The sequence below is a fragment of the Canis lupus genome, chromosome 11 (genome assembly GCF_011100685.1).
Source record: "Canis lupus familiaris isolate Mischka breed German Shepherd chromosome 11, alternate assembly UU_Cfam_GSD_1.0, whole genome shotgun sequence".
In the NCBI taxonomy this organism is placed as follows: Eukaryota; Metazoa; Chordata; class Mammalia; order Carnivora; family Canidae; genus Canis; species Canis lupus.
In genome coordinates this window covers 68,842,413-68,864,038 of record NC_049232.1, presented here as the reverse complement: position 1 = coordinate 68,864,038, position 21,626 = coordinate 68,842,413, and the positions used below count along the sequence as shown (strand labels likewise).

The following is a 21,626-nucleotide window of genomic DNA, read 5'->3' as shown; positions in this document are numbered from 1 at the left end:
TGGCTGCCCAGCAGGCGGGTCTCCACAGGACCCGTGTTTATAATAGAACTCGGTCTATATTTTGGTTTGGGAGCCAGATTAATCATTGCTTACAATGCACAAGGAGAAACCAGACATCACCTCACTGTTGCTGCAGACAGTCTCCCCGTCGGCCGGGGATGCTATTTGGGCTTTGGGCAGGGAGTGTGGGGGAGGGGGGGTCCTGTTCTTGCCCGGGGGTCCTGGGGACCTCAGCTGTGCCCCCGGGCCCCAGCGTCTCTTTGCTATAACACGGAACTCACCCTGCTTGCTTCGCACTCCACGAGGCTCGCCAAACATCACCACAGCCCACAGCCCACCCGGGCCAGTCAGCGGGACAGAGAGCCCCAGTCGGGCTCAGCGAGGAAGAAGCGTGCCAGGAGGCAGGGTGACTTGTTACATGACACCGCACAGTCCCTGGTCCTCTCTGGACCTCAGTTTCCCCAAAGCATTGTGTTGGCTCAGAGACTGTAGGACTTGGAAACGTGTGGCTTGGCCAAAAGCACAGTCCATCATGACACAGCCAGGCACCTGACATCAAACTCCGCTCCACGGGTACCTGAGACAGGTGCGGTGGGAATGCACAATTTCTGTCCGGCTCGTTCATTCGACCAATTGTTCATTCATGCAACAAAGGCTTGGGGAGCCCCAAACGTGACCCTGTGTCAGGCATGAAGGATACACCGGTGGACCGAACAAACTCACCCCCTGCCTTCTGGAGGGCAACGCATCCTGAGTGGAAGGAAGGAGAAGCACCGCATGCTAAGACAGTGTAAACAGCCAACCGGAACGGGTGGCATTATAAACGGGCTTGAAGGAGGAGCCAGGTTGGAGAGCAGAGCAGGAGTAGGGCTCAGAAAGGGCAGTGGGCAGGGGCCCCAGAAGCCCGGGGCAGCCCAGCAGCAGGGGAGCCTGGAGAAGCCTCTTGGAGGGGGGCTCTGCATGGCAGTGGTCAGCTCAGGCAGCAGACGGAGGGCCCGTGGGCAGGGAGAGGGTTGCCAGAGGGCGCCAGGAGGGAGCTTCAACTGGAGTACCAACCTCATTCCGTTAGTCCCGTCCACGTGGGGCAATGGGGTGAGAGGGGCTCTGAGGCCACATCGGGGCTTGACCAGAAAGATCAATGAGTGACATCTGCCTCAGGCAGGGGAGGAGGGAGGAAGGGGACAGAGCAGGTGCGTGTGTCCCGCACTGTGCTAAGCCCCCCATAAGGAAGCAAGCAGGGACAGGTCCTCTGAGCACCTGGTCCCGCTGACGAACGCGCCTGGGACACCAGTGACTTTCCTGCCAGCCGAACATGCGGCGTCCCAAGGAGGCTGCGAAGGAGCCGTGACCTCTGCCTGGGGGGATGTTCTAGCCCCGCCACCAGCATGGGGCCGGCACTCGTGGGCACTGCTTACATGTTTGTTGAATGAATGAACGATCACGATGAGTGTGGAGAGGAAGCATGCCAGGGCAGCGCACAGCATAAGCGAGCCCGAGGATGGCCCAGAGGGAGGGCTTCCCTGCCGCAGAGCGGCTCGGCCCGGGCTGGAGGGCTGGAGTCTTTGCTGCGGAGGGACAGCTGCTTGCATGTGGCCTTATTTATTTATTCATTTATTTATTTTATTTTATTTTTTAAAGATTTTATTTATTCATTCATGAGAGACACAGAGAGAGAGGCGGAGACACAGGCAGAGGGAGAAGCAGGCTCCACGCAGGGAGCCCGATGCAGGACTCCATCCCTGGTCTCCAGGATCACGCCCTGGGCCGAAGGCAGGCGCTAAACCGCTGCGCCACCGGGGCTGCCCCACGTGGCCATATTTAACAGCATCTCTGGCTTCTACCTGCTAGATGCTGGTAGCCTCCCCCTCCCAGCTGTGATGGCCAAAGATGTCTCCAGACATTGCTAACCGTTCCCTGGGGGGCGAGGTCACCCCCAGTGGGAAGCACTGCCCTGAGGAAAGAAGGCAGGACGGTCAGACCAGGGGCAGCACAGGACTCCACCCTCCCACGGTGCAAATGAGGTTCTGGTCGCCTTCGTGGCTAGTGGAGGGAGGCTTCCTGGTGACTAGGCGAGATGACAGATGGTACCAGATGGGCAAGACGCTCTGCGCTTGTCCTTCATGGTCATCATGATCATTCATTCATTCAACAGATCCGTAAGCTGGGCCCCCGGGAGCCAGCCCCATGCTGGTGGCGGGGCTGGAACAGCCCATTTCGCCCAACCTCTCCCTGAAGCAGTTGAGGCTCCGTGAGGGGAGGCCACCTGCCCGGGCTCACCCAGCAGGAGAGGGGACAGAGCTGGGTCCTGTCCGGGTCCGCCGGCCTGGTCTGCGCGCCCGCCCAGCCCTCGGGAACCGGCTCAGCAAAGGCCCTCAGCAAACATCACAGGCGGATGGCAGGCAAATGAACCTTCTAGACCAGGGAGGCTCTTTCTCACTCGTGGGCCCCCCCTTATTTGAAAAGCTGTCTCACTCAGCGTTGGTGCAGAGACAAAGCGCCTGAAAGGCAGGGACCCGGGTTCAAACCCCAGCTCCGCAGCTTAGCAACGCCCGAAGGTATTTCCATGAAACCAGGGGCTCTCGGTCTCAGCTGCACAGGAGAATCCTGCACCTGGGATGCCTGGCTCAGCAGTTGAGTGTCTGCCTTTGGCCCAGGACTGATCCTGCAGTCCTGGGATCGAGCCCTGCATCGGGCTCCCCACAGGGAGCCTGCTTCTCCCTCTGCCTGGGTCTCTGTCTCTCTCTCTGTGTCTCTCATGAATTTAAAAAAAAAAAAAAATATATATATATATATATATTATATAAGCCCCCATTCTTATATATATATAAGAATCCTGCACCTGGGTCCTGCTCACACCAACCGGACCAGAGTCCCTGCCCACAGTCCCCCCTGGTTCTAATGCATCTGACACCGGTGTCAGCACCGGGCCGGTACCTGGGTGCACAGTCGCTGAACGACCGGAAGAATGACTGAACAGGCATGAGTGAGGTCGATTTGAGCCTCAGTGTTCTCAGCTGTAAAACAGGCATAACAGCGCTTTAACTCTCCGAGGCTATCGGGAGGAAACAATGTGACAAAGGACGGTCACTCTTTGTGCCACCTCTAATTTGCCACACTCTTAACCTGGGAACCCTCCCAACCCAAACTCCCTTTTCCCCTGCCTATTTTTGTCCATTTTCTATTTGCGCTTCTATTTTTACTGTTTTTCTTTTTATTATCTGTCGCCCCACCACACCCACAAGAATGCAAGCTCTGGGGGGACAGGGATTTTTGTCTATTTACTCAGCGCCACGCCTTGCATCCTGCCTGGCACATAATAAGCATTCAATCACTTCTGTGGAATAAATGAATGAATAGGCTTCTTGGTGTCACGCTGAGGTGACGCCCCAATTCAGCGTGCTGACACCACCTCTCCCCTGCACCGATCTCCCCTCGCCACCCCCAAGGCTCCCCACACGAGACGCTGCAGAAAAGCCACATAAGAGCATCAGGACAAAGTGGCCGCTGCTGTCACCAAAGACACACATGGGAGGAGAGAGTGCTTACAAACAGCGATGATTGCAGCCCATCCGTCCTCCTCCGCAGCCCCCGCCTCGGTCAGGGGTCCCTGCCTGGGACCCCGAGCTCCCCCAAGCTCTGCCCACTGGCCTGCCACAGCTCAAAGTCCTGCATGCTTGCCTGAGCCGGGGCCTGAGGGCCTCAGTGTACATGGCTTTGCCAGTTTTCCAACCACACGGAGCCTCTTCCTTAGTTTAGGAAACATGCTTCTCCCTTCCCAGGTGAGCTGGTCCCTCTTGGATGGGGGCTCTGGGCCTCCCTGGCCATCTGCTGAGAGCAGGGGGCGCTGCCATGCCAGCAGGAGCTGGTCTAGTCTGCTTTCCCATCTCCTGCCACCTCTGCTCGACTCCCACCCCATGCAGAGCGAGACCACCACTGGCTGCTTTATGAGCCGGCGCTGGAAAGAGACTTTTCCACTCACACCTCATCCATCAGCAAGTGCTGGAGCGTGGAGGGGAAGCGAGTGGGGAGAGGGAGTCCCTGTGTTCTCTGAGCCAGACAATACCAGGTTTCCCCGGCCCACAGATGGCCACAGACTCCTGTCTGGCTCTGGCCTCTCCAGAGTTACGCTCTAGCCACGGAGGGTGGAGAAGGGGATGCAGGGGACGTGATGCTCCAAGTCCCCTGTGCCACAGGGACCCTCCGAGCAAGGACAAGATGGAGCCAGGAGGCACCACGTCTGTCCAGATGAGAACCAGATGGCCCAGAGAGAGGGTGGCTGCGGCCACAGCGGGGAGCCAGGGTGGAAGCTGAAAGACATGGCCCTAAGCCGATATATACCTCCTGGAATCCCCATCAGCAGCCCTGCAAAAAGTAGCTGACGCCTGGCCTGTGTTGTCCTCCCCCGCCACCCCCATTTCCTGAACACCTACTATGCACGGGCCCTGCGCACAAACCAGGTTCGCCCACCATGGTCAGGGGAGGCTAGACGTCGGGCTGAAAATAACTAAGACGGGCTAACGGTCCTTGAGCAGAGTGGAGGCTTCCTGGACCGCAGCCTGGGGTTCCAGGAGGTCTTCCTGGAAGAGGCACAAGCATTGTTGAGTCCCGACAGGCTGACAGGCCCTGGCCGGGAAGCTAGAGAGAAAGCCCACTGGACAAGGCAAAGCACTGAAACCCAGGTGTACCTTTCGTCCGACAGGTCCCGGATTCCCAGAGAGCCCAGGCAAGCCCACGTCGCCCTGCAAAACACAGACAAAAGGGTGAGCGGGGTGGGCGGAAGAGGAGCAGAGACGCTCGTGAAACTGCACGTGTGCCCTCGCACGGACAACTGTCTGCGGACAGGACTCCTGGAGGCCCAGAGGCCTCTGCGGGTGGCGGGGAGGGCAGCCGAGTGGGCGGGTACTGCCCCCCCCAACCCAGTCCCCCCACTAGATGTATCTGCTACACCGGACTCTGGCACAGGATGCCATTTAGGGAACGGGGTCTGCTGCTAAACCCGTGTCTGGAAAACCAGTGCCCCAGGGGACACACCACCTGTCTGTCCCGTTCCAATCCGCTCGCTCTCTCTGCGTTCCTGACACTCCTTCCCTCCTGCCCATCCCTCCCCCTGCCCGGGCACGGTGGTCAGCAAGCGGCATCTCTGCCACGAGAGCCGAGAACACACAACCCAGGAGAGCAAGAGAGAAGCCCGGGCCCCCGGACTCGCTCAGACCTGGATACAAATCCTGCTCCGTCCCCGACCAGCTGTGTGACCTCCAGCGAGCCACCTGCCTCTGAGGCCCCTCTGCTTTCCCACCCGCAAGCCGGGCCCCATCCGTCCTGCATCCTCTTCATCTTCCATGAAGAGCGCACTGGCACGCGTGCGGGTGTTTACACCCGGTACACGCCCTCCGTGAGGACGTGAAGGAATGAGCCACCTGGGTCTTGAGGCAATAGAAGGGAGCTGCCTCTTCTCCGTGCCCAAGCACAGGACGCTGGGTGGAGAAGCAGGGCTGTGCCTGTCCGGAGGGCTCCTGGGCTTGGGGCCAGAATAAGCCGGGGTGTTCCTTCCAGGATGCTTGTGTCTGAGAGCCAGGGGTCTCACCTCGAGTCTGGTTCCCCGGTTCCTACCTGTCCTGTGCTCCTTCCAGGCCCCTTAACCGGTGTATGAGGGGCGGGGGAGGGATGCTTCAGGGGTGAGTGAAGTCCTCTGGGCTAATGTTCTCTTTCCCACCAGAAACTTCTGGTCCCATAGCCCCTTCAGAGTCAGGGAGCCCTGAACCTCTGGCCCGATCCCTTCCTACCTCCTAGAAATCCACAGAACTGTCAGCTCGAATTAACCTCAGAGGGGACTTTGAACATCTGTTGGAAGCTTCTGGGTGCATGCTACCAAAAAACCTTCTGGATGCCAAGGGTCGCCTAGAGGGCTCTACGGAAACGCAGGACGTCACACAAAAGGTCACTCGCTCACCAAGGGTGTGTCCACGGGCAAAATCTTTTGTCTGTTTTATTGGTTGCGCCCCAGAGAGTGTACAGGGCATGGCTTTGGGTTCTGCACAGACAAAGCTGGAAGACCTCAAAGAGAAACCCAAACCACGCTCTTCCCTTGCCACTTGTCACACAGTGACCTCCTGCCTCCGTCACCCAGGGGCCTCTGCCAAGGCCTGGCGGTTTCCCTGCTGTCACTCCCCCACTTCCCTCAATGCTGGGGTCCCTGGAAAACCTACCTTTGCCCCATCGAGGGCCTTTCCTGGTGAGAGCCCTGGGTCCCCTTTCTGTCCCTGAAAGAAAAACAATTCTTTCTAGAGTTGTCTAGAGAGGCTACCTCCCCACAACCTCTGCTCAGAGTCCTGTCCCCGGCTGCCATGCCCTCCCACCCGCCCCCCACTCGCACAGCTCCCGGGGGGCCTTCACCAGTTCCCTTCTCCCTGAACACCTTCCACAGCTCCCCACTGCCCGCAGGAGGACACCTCCGAACTCCTCCTTTGCCGTCCCACGTCTTCCAGCCTCGGATCCACCCATCCTCGGCAAACCCGGCTCTCCTTCCAGCGGCCAAACCCACAGACAGGGTCCCTCGCTCCCCGCCAGGCCACAGCCCGTCGTCAGCCGTGCCCTGAGCTCCCCGGCTGCCAGGTCCTCGCCCAGGCAGTCACGCCCGCCTAGAAAACCTTCCTCAGGGAGATTCTCCAGGCCATAGGCAGCCTTCAAGATGCAGCTGCACTGTGTCCTCCCAACCAAGCAGGAGGTCTCTGGGGACGAGGCCTTGCGTGTGCGTGTTGCTGGGACTGCCCCCAGACTCCTTCCCCTGGGCTCTCAGGGGGCTTCTGAGAGACACATCTAGGAAGAATGCCCGGAGCGCCTGGTGGCTCAGCGGTTGAGCATCTGCCTCTGGCTCAGGGCGTGACCCTGGGGTCCCGGGATGGAGTCCCGCATCGGGCTCCCTGCGGGGAGTCTGCTTGTCCCTCAGCCTATGTCTCTGCCTCTCTCTCTCTCTGTGTCTCTCATGAATAAATAAATTAAATCTTTAAATCTAAAAAATTTAAAAATTAAAAAGCATGAATTTCTCATACGCTCACCATAGTGGTCTATTTACCAAGGGTCAGTGCAGTGACACCCACTTAACGTCCGTGCACAGCCCTTCACGGTTGCAATACCCTGGTCTCACGAGATTCTCACCATAGCCTGATGAAGTGGGCAAGGGAGGTGCTATTACCCACCCCATGCACTGAGGGAGACTGAGGCAGGAGGGGAAAGGCACTGTCAAAGGCCCCCAGATGAGGCATTGGCCAAGCTAAGACTTCCCATTCCCAGGTCTGGCGTGAGGCCACGTGCACACGCACCCACACATGCACATAGGTGCATGCACATGCATGCACATATTCACACATGGGCATGTGTATACACATCCTCACAGGTGCACACACATGGGCATGCTCACACAAGCACACATGGGTGCATGCACACACACATGCACACAGGTGCATGCACACACTCACACATGCACACACTCTCACACATGAACACATACATTCTCTCTCACATGCACACGGGTGCATGCACACACACTCTCACACAAGCACACAAGGGTGCATGCATACACACATGGGCACACACGCTCACACATGAACACATATATTCACATATGCACACAGGCGTGTGCACACACATGCACACACTCTCACACATGCACACAGGTGCATGCACACACTCACACATGCACACACTTTCTCACACATGCACACGGGTTCATGCACATTCTCACACATGCACACAAGTACATGCACACACACATATGCACACACTCACACATGCACACAGGTGCATGCACACACTCACACAAGCACACAAGGGTGCATGCACACACACGTGCACACATGCTCACACATGAACACATACATTTTCACATATGCACACAGGCGCGTGCACACACACTCACACATGCACACACTTTCTCACACATGCACATAGGTTCATGCACACTCACACATGCACACAAATGCATGCACACACTCACACAGCACACACTTTCTCACACATGCACACGGGTTCATACACACACACACACACACACACACACACATCCACCAGCGTCCTACATTTCTTGGCAGGGAGCCAGGGAGATAATGGATGTGACACATGGAAGGGGTGGCTTGACCAACTTTAATTAGTTCCCATTTGGTTCCTTTCTTCGTCAGAACCCAGCCCTTCCAAATCCTGGCTCAGCCACTCTCCATAAGAAGTCACTGCATTCGAACTGGACAGAGCCTTAAAGAGAGCAGACCTTTCAGAGCCACCTACTCCATGCCCAACACTGTGTCCATTTGTCCTCTTAACACCCGCTGGTTGCAACTCAGGACTAAGACACAGGCTCAGAGGGGCTAGGTCACTGCCTGGTGTGACACGCAGGTCAGAGGTAAGGTCTTCCCAGGTCTGGCTAGTGCCCACTCTGTCTGACTTCAAAGCACTCGCTTACTTGTTTATGAATAAGCAGCCTGGATGCCTCTCTGGCACTCCCTCTGACCAGATGACAGCTGCCCCAGGCAGGAAAGCCACCCCTCCTTGCCCACTGTGCGTCCACCTGGGCCCCTCCAGGTCACTGTTGCAGAACGCGCCCTCTGGGATCTACCACCCTGCCCTGGCCGTCCTTCAAACACACTCTCGCCCTCAGCATCTCACAAGCCCCGATTCCGATGCCTTTTATGTCCATAGTCCAAGTGCAAAGCCAGGCTCAGGGCTACCGAGGATTCCAATGGCCAAAAAAGGGCAGTAGCTTCTCCCCACCCCACCCTCGCCCACCTCGGTCTGCAGCTGGCAGAGCAGCTGGGCTTGAAACACATTCAGGGTGGGCCTTCAACTATCCTTTTCTGTCTCTTTATAGAAGGGGAAACTGAGACCCCAAGAGATGACAGGCTTGCTCCCTTGTCCGGGTCCCTTACCTGAGCCATTTCCATTATTTACGGATTTCTTTCTGCATGCTCAGCAGCCAGCACAGTGCTTGGGATGTAACCCCCGCCCGAGTACAATAGCCACAAGCATAGATTCACATTGAACATTCACTCTGAGCCAAGCTTTGGAGTAAATACAGAGAATACCACAGTGGGGAACATGACACAGTTCATGCCCATGGGGGACTCTCAAAGGAGAAACCAGAGACCATCGGTGCTAGCATTTACTGGGTGCTCTTCTGAGCCCTGGACACATAAATTTGTGAGGTATCAACAATCACCATCCCATTTCATGGATGAGGAAACTAAGGCACAGAAAGGCTAAGTCCTTTCTCCAAGGTCATACAATTTGTAAGTGGGACTTAGACTCAGGTAGTTTGGTTTCAGAGCCCAAGCTCTTCACAAATCAAAAACTACCATCCAATGATAAGTAGAGTAAGGAGGAAGTCAGAGAGAACTTGACCTAGACTGAGGGGAAATCCCTGAAGCGAGTTGCAGCTAAGCTAAGGCTGGAGGAAGACAAGGAGGAAGGAAGATGACAATTTAGCTCCAAGGATGCTCGAGGCACCCCTAGTCAGGTGAAGGTGTGATTTCTGGGATGGAGAAGACTATATGTCTTCCCAGCCAGACTCCTGCAGATTCCCCAGTGAGAGAGGAGGAATATATAAAGTCTAATTAATTGCTTATACATTGGTAAGGATGAGAACCTGGTTGCCAACCCAGCTCTCCAGAATGGGAGTGGGAACTATGTTGAGCTCCTTTTTACAGGTAGGGTTGGGAAGCATAGGACAGAGGACTCTGAATGGCTGAGGTCTAGAGAGGGACTGACACAACGGAGGAACACATCATGAAGGATTGGGAAATTCTGGGCCAGAAATCCCCTGTGTAAGTCCTCTCTAATCCAAGTACTTGGCACAGGGGGTGGCCCAGAGGAGGCATCATCAAATATTTCACTAATGAGCAATTGAATGGATAGAATCTCAAGAGACAACTCTAAGACTGAGATTGGCTCAGACTGGTTTCCTCTGAAGATAACCTGGGCCTCCCACTATCACTACGTCATGTGTTTAGAAGTTCCAGCCAATGCAATAGGGCAAGAAAAACAAATGAGACAACTAGTCTTTCAGGAAAAGTAGACACAAATATGTCCTTTTTTTGCAAACAATACAAGTATCTGTCTAGAAAATACAGGAGAACTGAAATATTGTTAAAATCAACAAAATCATCCAGTACGGGGCATGGTTATAAAATAGCCACAAAAAAATATAAAAAGATGAAATTCAACAGTCCTACTCAATAGCTGACATCCAGCTAGAAATTAGAATGGGGCAAACATTTCACTCACAACAGCCACAAAAGTACAAAATTTCTATCCACAAACCAGAGCTCTGTAGGCCTTATGCCATAAAAGCTACAAAAGTTTACTAAAGAAATGTCTAAAAAAAAAAACAAATGAGAAGATATGCCATAGTTTTAGATAGGAAACTGTAATATTTTAAAACTGTTAATTCTCCACAAATTAATATATACATCTAATACAATTCCAATAAAGATCCCAAGGGTATTTTTAAGGAAATGATTAAAATGATCATAAGGCTCATCTGACAGAACAAAGATCCAGAAATATTTTAAAAGAAAAAGGGGAGAAGACACGGTAAAGATCGTCAATGTCACATATAACAGTATTTTAGCAGAAAATATACAAACAGAGCAATGAAACATCTTGAGACGGTCAGGATTAGAGCCTGGTCTATCATATAATAATCAGTAGTGTCAAGGTTATTTAATAAATGGTTAACCATTGGGGAGAAAAAGTAAAGTTACAGCCCATCTCATACCCACTCCCCATGAAGATTCATACCAGATGGTTTAAAATCTTTAAGAATACAAATAAAATTAAGAAATAACTAAGAATACAAATGAATACCTATCTGATCATGTGGTGGGAAAGAAATGCCTAAGCATAAAAGTGAAGAATGATGTATTTTACATTTGGGTGGAACCCTCTCCAAACTATCTGACATAAGTTCCTAATAAGTGTTAGCTGTTATTTGTTAGTCCAAAAAAAAAAAAAAAAAAGATAAAACTTTTACTTGTGAACATCGTCATGAATACTCTTAATAAGCAAATAAACTGGAACATACTCATAAGGTGGACGAGGGCTGCACAATCTTAATATGTAAATATAAATAAGTGTACAAATCCATAACAAAAGACAGCATTCCAACCCCCAAAATAAACAAACTCATAAATGATAAGATACAAATGGCAAACAGATGTAAGAAAAGCATTCTTCTTCTAGCTGGTCAATGAACTGAAGTGAAAACAAGGATAAATTATCATTTTAAAACAGCATCTGCTGATGCTAGCTGCAGCATGAACTGCCTCAATCTTTCCAGAAGGCAATTGCTAATAAAACAAGTAAATACATAAAGCTCTTGTTTGCAGAAAATTTTAAATTATTCATATATGTGTATGTGTGCCTGTACGTGTATATACATCTGTAGCTTTCTGTGCATGTGCAGGCATTTTGATTAATGTACATTATATCTGTGTATGTTATCACACGTATACTATGTTACGTACATGTTAAGAAATCATTCTGATTTCTTTATTTTGGTTAAAATGTTACTTATGTGTAACTCATATCTAATGTATGTGTTACATACGTGTGTGTGTGTGTGTGTGTGTGTACGTATGCATGTATGTTACGTAATCCACAGAGGAAGGCCACAGAGATAGTGAACAAACTTGCCTTATCGCCAAAAGTACGATAAGGCCAAAAGGCTTTGGAGTTGGGCAGTAGAGGATTCAAATCCTGTCTCTGACACTTGTCAGAAATGTGACCCTGGGCAAGTTACTCAGCCACCTAGACCTTCATTTTCTCATCTGTAAAATGGGGGTGATGTCATCTGCCCTACAAAGTATGCAAAGCTCTGGGCCAGTCCCTGGCCCAGTCTTCAAAATGCACTCAGTGCTCATCACTGGGCAGGGCCACTGCAGGCCGCTTTATTCTCTTCTTGATACTTTCTGGACTATTCCATGTTTTCCTTAATGAGCCTGCCTTACCTCTGTCATCAGAGGAAGGGGAAGGGGAGGCTGGGGCCTGAGAACCCTGTAGGCTTTCTCCATCTCGGCCCCGACCAGCTCTGCTAGCAGCCACCTAGATCACCAAGTCTGCTCCTTCCTGTCCACCTATCGCCCCTCACCCCTCCCACCCCCCCCAACCCCAGTGCCTGAGGGCCCATAATAATCCCGGGTAATTCACTGCAAACTGAGCAGGCCACACTGGGGACGGAGCGGCCGCCTGCCAAGAAGAGTGGGGCCAAGCGCCTTATCCTCTGGCATGGGCAGCAGTGGTTTTCCTGCACAGCTGGAGCCCCACTGGCCTCTGGCCCAGAGCCCCTCACCTGCCCACGGGCCTGCATCCCACCTGTCTGCACCCCAGTCCAGCGTCAGCATCCCCAGCAGCGCAGCCCTAGACTTCCCCGCTGGCTGCCCGCCAGGCCCTGCTTCTCAAACTGCCCGAGTGGCCTCTGCAGATCTCATCTGATCATGTCACCTCTGCTAAAAACCTTGTCGTGTTTTCTTGTTGCTGCTGGGATACAGTCCAAATGTCTTTCCACCGCCTACCAGGGCCTGCTCCCCTCCCCACCCTCCTGCCCCTGTGCCCCTGTGCCTTGTCATCTGCTGTACTTTAGACCTTAGTCCAACCCATGTGCCTTCTGGGAAAGTGCACCTCACCTCCTAGATGGGACCAATCCACCCTGTGTTAGGCATCCAAGCGTCCCATGCCTCTCTCATAGAGCCCGGGTCATGGCATAATTCTGCATTTATCAGTGTGATTAGCTTGTTTCCACGAGGGCAGGGACTGTCCTTGCTGGGGCCCCAATACAGGCCCACCCGGCTGGTGCTGAAGCTGACCCTGCTGTAGCACTGCCACAGGCCAGCACTGCTCTAAGTGACTCGGTTACTCCTCATGACAACCCAAGGGGGCAGTTACTCTCATCGTCCATTTTCTAGATAAGGAAACTGAGGCACAGAAAGTTGAAATAATGTATACTCAGCGCCAAAGAACCAGGAGGTGACAGAGCTGGGGTCTGAACCTCGATCACCTGGCTCCGGAGTCTGTGCTCTTAACCACTGCCCTTCCCCACAGCAACAAGTACAGGCTGGTTGGCGACATGAATCAATCCCATGAGTCAACACCGAGCCTCCAAGGTCAGCCAATGCCGTCCTCCCAGGGGCCTGGCTTCTCTGCCTCATTCTCCAAGTCCTTGATCTCGACTCCACGTGGGAGCTGACCCTCCCTCCTCTTGATGGATTTGAACGTGGGAGTACGGGTCTCTGGCAAGTGGGCAAAGCCTTGGTCTAGGGTGGGGGGGAGGGCAGGTCGGGCTAAATAAAGCTTGGCTCTGGCCTGTAGCAGCCCTGACACGTGTCTTCCAGCAGGCAAGCTCAAGAATCCGAAATACAGTCCTGCTACTGCTGGTCACCACCAGTACCAGGTAAGTGACCTTGGCGTCTTTGTGACCTCAAGAGGCGTGGAGTCCTTCCTTTGCTCTTCCTCTCCCCTTTGAGCCTCCTCAATCCACTGGTATCTCCCATCCCTCAGTCCTTATCCCACAAGACCATAAGCTCCCAAGGGTCCCATGAACTCACTGAAGCAAGGAGTGCACGGTGACCCACCCAGACAAAGTGGGGGCTCCTGCCACCTGGGCAGACCCTCCTGTTCGGCTGATTTCTCCAACAACACATGGTCGGTGCCCATAAACATTTGATGACAGAAGGACATGGCTGGATGGTTGCCCCCCCAGGGGTTGCTCTAGAAGGCAGCATCATGTGGAAGAGGAGGAGCCAGCACAGGGCCTGGGGGAGGCCAGCCCTACGATCCCATCAGGTCGCCTCCTTGGTCCAAGGGGGATCTGGGACACAGTGAGGACCCTCTCCCCACAATCACACCCTCTGGTGCAGATACACAACATTCCCTTCCAACCTCAGCTGAGGCAGGAATTCCATCCAGGGAGAGTCTCTGTTTTAACCTTGTCCCGGGCGATGCCACAGATCAAGGGCAGCCCAGGACCCAGCCGGCCTGTCCTAGGGCCACTGCTCACCCCTGGGCTGCAGGCCAGGTGTCAGGCATGACTTTTCCCCCTTGGAGTTTTATGCAAACACGAATGGAAGAAGCAGGCTCCCGTTCCAGTGTATTTTTTGGAGCCCACACCTTATCTGTGATACCCAGAAGCGGGCTGGAGTCCTGCCCAGGAGAGCACGAGTCTACACGTCCCTGCTACATGTGGCAGGAAGAGGAGTCACCTACTAGGTACAAGCCTCGCTCCCCACACCCAGAGAGAGCTGCTTCTCAAGATGGAAGGAGAAGCAGCTAAGGGGCCCCCGTCCTGCCTCAGCACATCTGTTGGCAGGATGGGAGGAGGCTGCGGGCCAGACCGGGGCTGCCGTGGGCCTGGGGCCGGGGCCCTGCAACGTGGGGCCGGCATGGACCGGGGCAGAAGCCAATGGACCATCTGCTGCCACAGAAGCAAGGGATCAATCTGGAAGCTGGGAGGAGTGGAAAAGAATGGGAGGGAGCGGGAAGGACCGGCCAGTCCCAGAGCCGACCAAGAAAGGCGTGTTCCCGGACAGACCTGACAATTCCCAACAGCTGTGGGTCCTCGGCATGGTGATGCAGCCCATGGCCCGGGAGGCCTGAGGCCTATGCAGAGCGGAAGTCTCCGGGGGGCTGCCTCTCCGCCGGGCCCACGGGGGCGGATCCTGGGGCCGTCTCCTGGACAGTGTCCTAACGCGCCTGAGCCTTAGTGCCCCATCCGTATACGGGCACAGCCCATCCCTTTAGGGCTTTGTGGGGATCGAATGAAGACAAGCCACATAAAGCGCATGCAGAGTGCACAGGCCCCCAGGAAGGCCCAATATAGGGTGGCTTCCAGGAGGACGGCCATGCCTTCAAACGCTGCACTAGTCGCCTTGTTAAAACCACAGCACTTCCGGGCAGCGGCTTGGCCACTGGGCACCCGAGGCCTCTGGGCTGGCTTTGCAAGGAAGGCCCCGGGCCCAGCCCCGGCCGTGTGTGCCGCACTCCCAGACGAGCTGGTGGGCGCCACGGCTGGCCTTTGGGGGCGGTGCGACCAGTCAGTTAACGGCTTTCCTTAAGCCGCTCAATCTGCACCACGGGCTTAGCAAAGAATGACCTTGGACCTGGCCACCCTGGTTACCCACAGAGGGCAGGCTGCACCGGGCAGCGTCCTAACCAGGAGCCCCTCTGCCCTCCGGGGCCTGCTTCCCGCTCCTTCGGCCCAGTCCCGGCACTCCTGGCTTCCCTGGCCCTACAGCCCCTTTCCCTGCTCCTGCTCCCCCAGCCACCCCTGGAGACCTCTCCCCATGGCCTCAGTGCTGCCGGCCCTGCGGCTGCTCGGAGCGCGGCCCTGGAGAGCCCTGTTCGCTGCCGGAGCTCTGGGCACACAGGGGCACCCCGGGGACGGAGTTCCCAGCAGGCATCGGAGCACCGCTCACTCTGGCCTCTGTGGTCTCATCTTAAAGTTACCTGGAGCACCCCAGGAAGGCTCCCTGGGGCAGGTGGCATCTCTGCGCTGTCGTCTCCTCCCCCCCCCACCCCGGGCCTCATCTCTGGCTCCTCAGCACTCTGCAGTGTCAGAATGTCTGCCCATGAATTGTCTCCACCTGGCGGGGCTCCAGGTTTCCCGGTTCACAAATGAGCATCCTCGCCTTCCTCCTCCGGGGCTCCTCGGTTGGGTCACCGAGGCTAACACCAGGGTGTCACTGGTCTCTTATCTCCCTACTTCCCCTCTGCACCGTGAATGCAGCCGCTTCCCTCCTGCCCCTCCTCCCACACCCCTCAGCTGGCTGGGCTGGCCTCATCCCTCCCCGGTACCACCCCGGGGCCTCCCTGCCTCTGCTCTGGTCCCCGCCTCCAGTCCACGTGCACACGACATCCAGTGACTGTTTCCAAACATGACCACGTCCCTCCCCAGCTCAAAAGATGACATGCCTCCCAGGGTTAAGGCTTAAGACCCAGGAAAATCTCTATCCCTAGTCTGACATTCAAGGCCTTCCCTACTTAGCAGCAAATGACCCTTGTTCCTCCTCTCCTTTGAGGGTTCTGGGTTCCAACTGCCCTTCTCTCTCTAATTCCCTACAACCAGCTTCTGCAACCAGAAGCTCCACTCTCGAGTCCTCACTGTGTCACAAGCCTGGCTCTTGGAAGGCGCTCAGGGAGTGTCAATGGCACCGAGGGCCTCTCACCAGGAGCCCCTAGGAAGCACCCCAAACATAGCCCCAGCCTAGCCCCTACTCCATGGCCCTACCTCCAGACCCCACAGCAAATACTCACCTTGGCTCCGGGAGGGCCAGGGAGGCCTGGGTTTCCATAAGGCCCAGGAGGACCCTGAAAGGGAAAAGAAATGAAGAGGTAAGGGAAAATGGGGGTCATTCCCCTTCCCACAGCGATGCCCAGCAGGTTCCTTCCACCTGCTGGCCTGCTCGCCTAGCCGAGTCTCAGCAGGACGGCCACGGCGGCCCACCTCCAGAGGGGACCCCTTGATGCCTGGCCCTGCTCTGAACACTTTCCGTGCATGACCTCGTTTTATCCAACTAACCCACGAGGTGGGGACTGCCTGCCATTCTTCCAATTTTGAAGATGAAAAGCCCGCACTCAGAGAGGGCGAGAGCTTTCTCAGGCCACCCAGCTGCTAAGGGGCAGAGCTGGAGGTCAACCTCAGATGTGTGACTTTGAAACACAAGCTCTCAACCTCTGAATTTTACTTTACAGCCTCCCCGCTCTCTCCCCCTGGCCCAGCAGCCCTTCCCAGGCTGGTTCCCTGAGGATACTATAAAGATACTACAAAGCCATAGGACTTCTTGATTTTTTAAATTGAAGGTCAGATCTGTAACCCCGTGGGCCACATGGAGTTATGTCAGATGCAACCTTCCTTGACAAATTCTGTTTCCGCTCAAAGGTTCCGTCCCCCGTGCCTCACCACTTTCACCTGTGCCATTCCCAACATCTGGCGTGCCTTTCCCAACCATCCCCTCCAGCTGACACCCCTCCTGTCCTTCGAGGTCTGGCTCAAGTGCCACCTCCTCCCAGGGCATCCTCCTAAGACTTCTGCCTAAAGGAACCGCTCCCTTTCGACTCCAACTGGACTGTGCTGTGACCCTTTGGAGTGGAGAGCCCAGTGAAGGGCGTACTTGGCGTCTTCTGAACAAGGGCCCCAGCCCAGCCAGAGAGCTCTCCCTTAGGTTCCTACAAGCTCTGAGCTTACGAGCCCTCCAGGGGCCTTGGAGCAGCTAGGAGGACCTGGCTCAGAGAGTCCAAGAGTCTTGGCCAAGTCACACAGCAGAGAGGTGGCCAAGCGAAGGCTGGGACCCAGGCCTGTTGGCTTCAGGTCCGGGGCTTATTCATGGCACTCGATTTTCCCAGGTCCTATCTTCCTGCTGTAGAACAGCTGGAGCCTGTTATGTCCACTTTCCCCAGCAAGGGCCCTGGGTTAGAGTCTTGCAGCCAGTAATACAAACAGAGCCCTAAGAGACGGGTAATTCCTAAGAGTCTTTGTCCAGCAGGAATACTCTGGGGCACGGGGGGCGGGGAGAGGCACCCCGAGGAGCCCAGTGGTGCCCCACCACAGCAGCTTCTAGACACACTGCCCTCGTCCCTGGCCCCTCTTGACTCATCTGGCTAGCTCTGTATGAACTTGCTTCCTTCCTCCCTCTCGGAGGCCAACTTTCCAGCTGCAGCCTGTCACATTCCAACCCAGGCGCCTCCCTCTTCTCTATGCCTGAACAGGGACCCTCCCCTTCTCCAAACACGTCGAAAAGGAACAGGGTTCAGAAGCTCACTGGGCCTGGGGGATTGATAACGGTGTCACTGGTGGCCCTCCCTCTAAAGGAACCCGCTCCCCGGCCCTCTCCAGGGTTCCACCAAACACGGTCTCCCGGCACACGGATGTGAACCTGGAAGCGTCAAGACCTGGGACCAGCTGTGAGCAGCCCCCCTTCCCCAGCCTCACTCTCCTCAACAGTCCTATGAGTAACTGGGACCCTGGTGGTCCTAGGAATCTGGAAGACCTCAGATGCTCACCCCAGCCCAGGCTCCTGGGGTCTCACCTCAGAGCTCACCCCTGAATTGGTCGTAAATTGGGTGGGCGTGTTTGAGGAGGGGCCCCTGACCAGCACTCCAGAAACAGGCATGGGCTGTGGGCGGCCAAGGGTGGCTGCTTCTCCCCAGTTGGGTCCCCAAAGATGGCAGGCTGGAGCGCTTGGCTCCCGGAGCTGCAGCGTGTGAAAGTGGGGGCTTCCTGCTTCCCCGCCCCCCTCCCCACCTCTCCCCGGCCATTGCCTTGCAAAGAGACGGAGCACATAGTTGACTGTGAGCCAAGCAGACCAATTCTATGAATGCTGCAGCCCAGAAAGCCGGGTAAGGGGAGGGCCCAGGGATTCCCCATCATCCTTGCACGGGCTGGGGAAGTATGTGGAGGTGGGAAGGGGCACGCCACTGAGCTTTGGGTGACCTCAGGTAAGGCCCCGTCACTCCCCGAGCCCCAGAGCCATCATTCGTGCAGAGAGGAGCTGGGATGGTCTACTCTTCGCATTCTACTATCTCTGGAATTTTATGATCTATGGAATTTCCAGCCTAGAAACAGGATGATGGCGGGGGTGGCGGTGGGGGTGGGGGGAGAGGAGCACACAGCAAGCCTGAGAAGGATGTCAGGAGAGTCATTCCCTCACTCATGGAATTTCAGAGCTGGGAGGAACCTTGGAACTATATTTCCAAGGAAATGCCTTGGGAAATCCTGGGCGGACCCCATGCTTTACAGATGGGAAACTGAGGCCCAGGGAGGGAAGGGATTTGCCTAAGATCACACAGCTTCTGGGGCGGAGTGGAATGTTGTTAACTCCCAGACCAGAACTCTTCAGCAGCCATTTGCCTGGCACCTGTTAGGTATCAGGTGAGAACGAGAAAGAAACAGGGCTTGGCTCTGGGCTCATTCAGGTAGAGAGAAAAACCAGCATAATCGATGGTTAAGAACATAGGTTCTGGGGGTCAGACTGTCTGGGTTCAACCCTAGCTCCAGCATTCACTCTCTGGTTGACTTTGTCCAAAATAACCAAACCTTTCGGAGCCTCAGTTTCCTTGCCTGTAAAATGGGGACAACGTTTTAACCTATTTCTGGGGATGGCTGGGCAGGTGGGATGAGATCATGCATAGGCAGCTTGGCCCACAGAGTGCAGCGGCCCGCGTGAGCTTTTGGAAAGTGATCCACACCAACCATTCAGAGAAGCAGATAAACGGCTGCAGGAACTCGGTGGGGGGGGGGGGGGTGGTCATTAGAAAACGAGGTGGCATTTGATCTCAGCAGGGGATGGAGGAGGAGCTTGCAAAGAAGGGCAGGCCAGGTCAGGTCAAGAGGACAGCCTGAGCAAAGGTGCAGAGATGGAGGGAGGAGTCTGGATGGGCAAGCTGCCTGCTGAGTCAAAGGGCCTCATCCTGGTCCCAGGCTGCAAGGTCCTGTGGCCAGCAGGATCCCTGGTACCTCTGTGGTCCCCAGCTCCGGGTATGTGCTCCATGGAGACTCTGGAGCCAGGAGGAAATGCCGCTTCAGAGAGCAGATTCCAGAGCCCTGGGCCCAGAGAGCACAGGGCCAGGCCTGGAGTAATTGCATAACCAGAACCATCCGCTGGGCTCCGAGCTAAAAATATGCCCCAGGCAGCTGTCTCTGCCAGAGCCTTGCCAGGCACCCAGCGTGGGAAAGGCTGATTCAGCCTGGGCACAGGTGCCAGGCGTCATGGGTCTGAGCCCTCTTAGGAAAAGGACAGATTTTTCTCCAAGAGGACCCCCAAGGGTGCCGGCATACGGTTAAGAGCCTCGGTTCCCATCCTGGCTCTTCCATTTCCTACATACTCGGTTTCCACCTCCCTAAAACGAGAGTGATTATCCTGGCCCACGGGGGTCCCGGGAAAGAGGGGCTCAAACAAGGCAGCACGAGGTGCCGTGCGAGGCATCACACAGAGGAGTTACTTTTCACACCACGGTCAGGCCAGACCATCTCAGCCGCTGCGGGCCTGCGAAGCCATCCTCCCGCCTCTGATCAACCCTCTCAGCATGGGGAGCTCACCCCCTCCCTTGCCCGTGTCGGCATCCCCACCCCAGGGTGGCCCTGCAGAGATCTGCAGAGATGGGAAGATGGATACAAGGGTCGTGTCCTGCTAAGCCAGCTTTTTTTTTTTTTTTTTTTTTTTTTTATCCTGTACAAACGCTGAGGAGCATCAGCTCAGGGGACGTGGTCTGCAGAAACCCCTTCTCCACTCCAGGCTGCCGGGCTGGTACCCGCAACGGACACCTGAGACCCTGTAAGGGATGGTTGCTCTCCTCCCATGCTGTGCCCGTCCATGCAGAGCCCCCTCAGAGCCCTAAGTACACTCCACGCATGAAGCGGAAAGTGGGCGCCCGTGAGGGGCAGGGGACAGCGTGAGGACACACAGCGAGGCTGAACTTCAGGGGCAGTGGGATACAGGCCAAAGAGCCAGCCAGGGCTCCAAAGGACAGTGTGTGGTCACTTACCCGCGGCCCCCGTGCTCCAGGGGGTCCAGGGAGCCCAGGCAGCCCAGGGGGACCCTGAAGGAAAAAGCAAGAAGACAGAGTCAGTGCCAAGTGGCAGCAGAGAATGGGTCCAAGCAGTCATTCAACAAGCCTGTCCAGCTGGGCATGGACCCTCCATGGCTGAGAAGAGGGGTCCTCTGAGGTCCCTGCCCAAGGAAATCATGCTCTTTGGGGCTCTCAGTCCTGTGCAGCCCCTGCTTCTTGGTCTTTGAAGTTTTCATCTTTTATTACTCAGCTAACTTACCCAGGGTGCCACCTCCTAAGGGCAGCCTTCCCCGCTCCCTCCCCCAGGTTGAGTCAAGTCCCCTCGTCCTCTCTATTTTCAAGGCTCCTGTATTATCTGGGGGGACTGTCTGCCCAGAAGCCTGGGTCTCCCACTAGACCATGGTCTCCTCAAAGCAACTAATCTCTCTCTCTCTCTCTCCCCCCACAGGGTTCAGGTAAATGTTTGATGAGATAAGACAGAAAGAGATCTCAGAGCTCAGCCAAGTTCTCTGCAGCCTCAGAGCCGAGAAGGGACCTGTCCAAGGTCACACCAAGCATCCTGGGGCCGCGGGGAGGCAGCGCAGCATACGGGGAGGGCGTGGGCAAAGGCTTTGCACAGACAGGCCCGGGGCCAGACCCCGTGCTGCCACTTGCCGGCGGGGCTTGGGCAAGGTCCTTAGCCAGCCTGTGCCTACCAAACGGGGGAAGTCATACCCTCTTCACGGGATTGTCACAAGGACGAAATGAGAGGCGGTAACCATTTAACACAGCGACTGGGATATAATTGTCACTCAGATGTTCCCGCTCTCCCGGTGGTCACAGCCTGGCCCAACCTTCATCGCTGCCCCCTGAGAACCTGCAGCAGCCCCCTCACTGCTCTCCCCACCTGCAGCCTCTCTCCTCTCCTCTCCGCCTCCACGCAGCCTGGTTCATCCTCCCCCCTGCGCTACACCACTCAGTGGCTCCCTATTTCCCACAAGAGAAAGGCCGAACCCTGCCGCACGCACGCAAGCGACGGCAGCCAAGCCGGACTTCCTAAACGGAGGGGGCTGACCCTCGTTCAAAATCCCAGTTTTGCCACCTGA

The 21,626-nt window shown here is 55.5% G+C and overlaps 1 protein-coding gene across 4 annotated transcripts in view; it reads right to left on the bottom strand.

The window, feature by feature from the left end:
• Positions 1-21,626, bottom strand: part of COL27A1 (collagen type XXVII alpha 1 chain) — a 135,127-nt gene that overhangs the window by 93,803 nt on the left and 19,698 nt on the right. For 3 of the 4 annotated variants that reach the window (XR_005367185.1, XM_038553205.1, XM_038553204.1), the window contains exons 4-7: positions 20,518-20,571; positions 16,291-16,344; positions 6,207-6,260; positions 4,686-4,739 (exon numbers count right to left, since the gene is read on the bottom strand). Coding sequence is in view for 3 of the 4 variants with exons in the window: in XM_038553205.1 (XP_038409133.1) it covers positions 4,686-4,739; positions 6,207-6,260; positions 16,291-16,344; positions 20,518-20,571 (216 nt within the window). In the remaining variant the exon portion in view is untranslated. The remainder of the gene's footprint in view (positions 1-4,685; positions 4,740-6,206; positions 6,261-16,290; positions 16,345-20,517; positions 20,572-21,626) is intronic. The other variant, XM_038553206.1, reaches the window with a different exon arrangement.